General features: G+C 47.4%; 1 protein-coding gene across 5 annotated transcripts in view; it reads left to right on the top strand.

Annotated features, from left to right (window-relative positions):
• PDE10A (phosphodiesterase 10A) overlaps positions 1-6,091 on the top strand; it is a 303,105-nt gene that overhangs the window by 292,340 nt on the left and 4,674 nt on the right. For all 5 annotated transcript variants that reach the window (XM_006152260.3, XM_006152256.2, XM_027773359.1 and 2 more), the window contains exons 19-20: positions 1,097-1,208; positions 3,085-3,165. In XM_006152260.3, the coding sequence (XP_006152322.1) occupies positions 1,097-1,208; positions 3,085-3,165 (193 nt within the window). The remainder of the gene's footprint in view (positions 1-1,096; positions 1,209-3,084; positions 3,166-6,091) is intronic.

Below are 6,091 nucleotides of genomic sequence, written 5' to 3'. Positions count from 1 at the left end.
CCCCGCCCCCTGCCAGGTTGCCCGTGTGCCCCCAGCCTCTCTTGCCTTCCGGCCTCCAGCTGGATCCAGTCCCTGGTGGCATCAACAAGAGAGCAGAGGGTCGGAAATCGGAGCTGGCCCGTCTGTTTCCCTGGCTTTGTCCCTGTCAGCCCCGCGTTCACAGTGCTCTGGGGGAGGCCCTAGGGGCAAGGCAGTGCTGAGGGGTCTGGCCTGCTCCTCTCCTTGCCTTCCGGCCCAGGAACAGGGACCCCCATTGCTGACTCCTGGTTCTCACGGCCCAGCCCAGGCCCTTGTGAATGCTCCTCTGATTCCCTGAAGCGGGGCACCCGCATCCTCCAGGCCCCACAGTTCACCCTCACTGAAGACGGCAGAGGCACCGCTGTTCGCAGCCACGTGTCTTACTCTTTCCTAAGGCAAAGTGTAGGAGCCGCTTGGAAAGTGGAGGGTCGCCAGGCCTGGGAACGATGAGGGCAGAGACGAAGGGGCTGAGCCGTGTGTTTCCAGCAGCCGCCTGGTTGGTAGGAGGTGCAGGTACCGACACAAGTGGGCACCTGTTAGAGCAGTCGTCTGAGAGCCCGGTCTCGATTGATCTGCCCCTGCCTGTGCAGCCATCACACGGGACACACACGCAGAGAGGGGCCTTGCCACTGTCCTTCTGAAGTCATTCCATCTCAGGCCCCTCGGGCGGAACCAAGTTCTCTGGAGCCACTGAAGGAGCAGTCAGGAAAGGGCTGGGTGCTTCTGAGGCTGCTTCCCTCTCTAGACTTCCAAAGTTCCATGCAGACGAAACCATAGTCCATGGCCGTGAAAGCTCAGCAGCCGGTTTAGAGGGGGAGAGAGCCAGGGCCCTCCTCAGGGTTGGTTTCAGCAGTCACCCTGTGACGAGAACGCATGACAGGCTCCTCTTGGAGCTGGTGGCTGTCCTCGTGGGTAAAGCCACCTGTTCTTGAACTCGTCTCCCCGCCTGCTACTGCTGCTCAGCACTCGCTCTTCCTTCCGAAGTGATGCGTGAACGGGGCCCTTCTGGGCACACACGTCTTGCTAGCGCCTCCCACGGCTGCACACGGCACTGACCGTCTGTCCCGCTGTGTTCTAGAGACCGTGTCATTGGCCTGATGATGACCGCCTGCGACCTGTGCTCTGTGACAAAGTTGTGGCCAGTTACAAAACTGACGGCCAATGATATATACGCGGAATTCTGGGCTGAGGTATGTCCTTAATTCTTTCATTAGCATAGATAATATCAAAAATGGGGTACTATTTACAGAAGAATTAATTCATGGATAGCTTAACATTATCTTTGTCATGCTTGTTGCTAGTCGTCTCGGAAAACGGTGGCCAGTCACCCTCACTGAAGGGTTTAGCCACTGTGCAGGGACACCGTGGGAGTGATCACCGTTACCTCTTACTCTAGCGTGTGTGTGAATGCCCCGACATCCGCTGGGGGAGCTCAGGAGCCTACTCGCCGAGGAGCAGCACAACGGTTTCCCTGACTCACCAGCTGGCTTTGCTTCCTCCCTCAGGAAGCATAACTGCTCACCTCCCTTGGCCAGGAGTGGGCGCAGCACTCAGAGAGACCCACAGGAGCATGGGCTATCTGCCTCAGTTAGAAATTCAGGAAGATAATTTTGAGCCATACATATATATGAATTAATAGATACACACAACAGTCAACTCACCTGCAAATTACAAGTTCTTAGAAAGTGTGGGTTATTAATTCCTGTTACCCCGAAAAAAGCTTGTAAATGATTTTTGTTAACACTTCCCTTGAGAGAATGATCTAACTCGTAAGGTGCATCCCATTCCTCAGTTTGCTTTCTGAATTGTCTTGAAGTAGAATATAATACTCCTGTTCGCCTGGATCACAAGCACCTAGTTTCCCTAAACATGCAAACATTACTTAAAAGAAAGGCTACGAATCCTCAGAGACATCTTTTGGTTTGAAGGAATAAAAGTAAACTTGGAGGGGGACCAGCAGATGGTGTAATGGCTGTGTCGCTGGACTCCAATGTAGTCAACCGCAGTTTGAGTCCTGGACCCGGTGGCTTAAACTCATGCCAGGCGAGTGTGCATGTGTGCCCAAGATCCCAAGAGGAGAATGGAGGAGAAGGGATTGCGGTGTGGCCATCCCCCCTGGGGGGTGATTTCTCGCTTTCTGTCTCTGTCTCTCTCTCTCTGGTTAGCACACGCGCCCTACAGCAAAACCTCTTCCAAAAAAAAGTAAACGTGGAGGATGGAGCATTTTGTAGTTGATGATGTATCTCACGCATGTGGAAGAATAGACTTCAAATCTAAAACCAGCAAATCAGTCAGCCCCATGTCCTTGCGGGAAGGTCAGGTTCTAACCGCAGAGGACGCAGACCTGCACTGCGCCTATCACGGTGCCCCGTTCCCAGGGTGCCGCCTACTTTGTGCACACATGCGCCGTGTCAGAACCTAATTCCCATCAGGCTCGTTTAGGAAGACTGTCCGAGGTATAAAGGGTTGAGCAGTGGTGTAGCATTTGGCCTTGTGGTCTGCAGTCTGTTTAAAGTCTATAAAATGGAGATAATACACCTCATAGCACTTCACAAAGATTAAATATTAACAAATTACTTAGTCCAGAGCTTGTAGCATAGTAAACCTTTCATAAGCATCGTCTGCATTATAAATTTGATGATGGCATGCAATCAGTTACACTGGTGTTTTTTCTTCCCAGGCCGATATTCCTCTCTAAAGCCTGCCTTCACCCGTTCACTGCACAGGAAAGATCATTCCAATGGAATGAGAGATGCCTGAGGCTCTTCCACATCCACTGTTCTTTCCCCTCCTCTCACTGCTGCTCCCCTCGTCACTCCCCTACCTTCTGCAGAAGGCAGCTAGAGAGGTGGCTGGTCTCCGGTAAAACAGTTCAGGGGACGTCAGGGTGCAACCCTGAGTGAGGGTATACTAAGTCACTCATTATTCTGACAGGTTTCTTGGACCAGTAACCAAAACCATTATTCGTCTTGAAGAAAATTAGCAAGTTAAGGGAACAACTTACTACCAAAACTGTGTAACGATTTGAAAATCATGAACATGTGATTGTCCTCCCATTTATCTTAGGGTGACGAAATGAAGAAGCTGGGAATCCAGCCCATCCCCATGATGGACAGAGACAAGAAGGATGAAGTCCCGCAAGGCCAGGTTTGAATCATTAGTCCAATTGTCAGTTCAAGGTGGCCATGAGCACTCGTGACAGACCGCGTGCGCCATCTTACAGTGTTGGGTTCAGGGAACAGGTCATTCTGGGTCTGGATGTTAATCTAGAAATGTCAGTAATTTATTCCACAGGGACTGAGAATTAGAAAAGAGGAGCCCTTTACCCTTGAATCATCGTCCACTCAGATGAGCCTTCACGTGCTGAGACACTGGTAGCTATCTCATTCATACTGATGGGCAAGTGGACCCTAAAGTCGTTAGTGCTTTAACTTGGATTGAAGGCTAATTTTGACCTCCAAATTTGGTCTCTAGACTTCAAGCCAAAAATGGGGAACCCTGAGGGTATGGCTATATTGTGGACTGGAGGAGTGATTGTTCAGTGAACAGAACCTAGGACCCCATGAAATCTTCTCCATTCAGATGGAGTTTGTGGGTAGGAAGACCAAGATCAGGAAATCCTAACGGGGTCAAAGAGCTTGCTCTCTCTTCTTCCAACAGGTGTAATTGCAGTAAATAGGCTTTTATTTCTGATTTGAGATAGAGGCGATGGATGAATTTGAATTGTTAATGCTTTTACCAAACAGAATACTTTGTCACTGGTTCTGTGCAGATACTTTTCTGGAGAGTAGCGTTAATGGATTTTGATTCCGGTCCATTCACCCTAAGAGCTAGTGCTTACTATTTTAGTACGTTTTGGGTTTTGTCTCAACATAAATTGACATTACCTATCCTTTTCCAGGACCTTCTACGTAATCTATGTTGACTTTTTCATGTTTGTAGCACACTCGTGCCTTTTCAGCTTTGCATGTGTGTATGTGTGGTGCCATGTGTTTCTTCTATTGTGTTCTTAAATGACCAGTCTTCTTATGGCGGAGGAAGGCAGTTAGTCTTGGACACATGACTGCAATACAGAGTTAGTTTTCAAAACATTTCAAAAATTCACAGATGGTAAACTTAAGTTCTCGAATGATTGTACTTCATTTGAAGTTACTATATATTTATAGTAAGAGAATTTTGGTGAGTGCAGCGCTCACAGAGGCTCCAGCAGCTCCACGAGGTGGGATCATTGCTCCATGAGTGGTCTGAGTGGTGGCTCTGGAGGACACGGACCTTTCCTCCTTCGCCAGAAGTGCACCTGCCACCCTACTGTGCATGCTGCACGTGTGTGCAGTCTACTGCTGTACCGCTGCCCCTGGAGCTTTCCCGTTGCGGGAGCATGGCTGTTCCTCCCATTGTCTGGTCATGTCATGTTCAGCGTCCTCCCTACCCTGAGCCCGTGTAATCATTTGTGTATATTTCTTCTGTTACTTTTGTTGGTGCATGCTGTACATTTGATCGGTCGGTTCATTTGGAATGTAACTTGTCATATGATTTAAGATGAGGATTCAACCATTTTTTTCTTTCCAAATAAAAGCCATTCTAATAATGTATGGGGTAGATGAGCATTTCTCAGTGACGCTGTCAGTGCAGGGTTCTGTTCTAGTGTTTTGAATTAAGAGAATAATTTTTTTAGAATAGTTTTTTTTAACCAAAATTCCTTGTATATTTACAGTATGAGAGAATTATAAATAAAATATTTTCTTGATCAGCTTATGTTTTACCAACTAGGTTATTTTTAAATTGTTGATTATTAGGAAATTATTCTTGGTCAATTTAATGAAATATTTTACTTTCCAATAATTAATCTCCTTGGGATCTTCTGCTCTGAGGTCTAAATACTCAAACGTGAAAATCCCTACAGAGCCGTCATGTTAGACATGGAAGTAAATAGGCTTCATTTGAGTACAGTTACCACGACAATCGGTCCCAGCAGATAAAGCAAAAAGAAGCAGCATCGAGGTGGTCCTTCTGGGCACTGGTGCGTCTCACTGAAGTTCAGGTTTTTTGGAGATATTTTTGCTATAGGGCACGTGCACTCACCGAAGAGACAGAGACAGAAATCGAGAAATCAGCCCGAGGGGATGGCCATGCCACAATCCCTTCCCTTCCATTTTCCCCTTGGGATTTTGGGCATGCACACACACATGCCCGTATGAGTTTTAAGCCACCAGGTCTGGGATTTGAACCACGGCCGACTACGTGGGAGTCCATTATGTCATTCATCGTGCCCAAAGCTCAGGCTTTTTAAGAAATTTGTAGGCTGTGCTTGGGAGCCAGTGTGATCGCCACTTGGCATTGATAGGTAGGCCGTCTGTGGTCCCTGCTGTGTCTGATGTTCTCTTAGACCTCCTCAGTAGTCCAGTCTGGAGGAGCGTCAGTTACTGCATGGCGACCCAGAACCCCTGATAACATGCTCTTTAATATTCTTTAAAGTATTTGTTTTAATGCTGCAGATTTTAAGACTGTATCACCTCACATATCAAGAAAATAGTAACCCGAGAGAGCTCTGGCAAAATGAGTGGCACTTGTTGAGGGTCACCGTGAAGGGGGTGGGAGTCTGAGTGCACTGTAGGGAAGCCAAACGAAGAAGCCAAGGGTAACAGACAGAAGCGGAAGTCACTGCAAGTCATTCCTGAGCCTTATGCTGGGGAGAGCCACACACGGGAGAGCAGGAAGTTCCATTCTGAAATGTCTGTGGTGGAGGACGGAACTTGACCAGAGATAAGAATGGGACTCGATCGATGGATGTATAAATAGAATCTCTTTTAATGTACTTGGGTTTTAGGTTTTATTTAATATTAACTTTTACATTTAAATTTCGATATCTCTTGTTTCCAGGAAGTATGCACTTTAAAAATGCATTCTGTTGGATCCCCTGAAAAGTCATGAGGCATTTTTTGCATAGAAAACATGAAAAATACATCACGACTTTTCTGATGACCCAATGTGACAGCACTTATTGAGCCTAACTATCACACGTAGCAGAGCAAAACACTTCATTTCGTAACTACACTTGAGAGACAAAGTGCTC

This window comes from Tupaia chinensis, unplaced genomic scaffold (genome assembly GCF_000334495.1).
Source record: "Tupaia chinensis unplaced genomic scaffold, TupChi_1.0 Scaffold000346_1, whole genome shotgun sequence".
Lineage (NCBI taxonomy): Eukaryota > Metazoa > Chordata > Mammalia > Scandentia > Tupaiidae > Tupaia > Tupaia belangeri.
The sequence above is the reverse complement of the archived record's forward strand: the minus strand, read 5'-3'. Positions and strand labels throughout refer to the sequence as shown.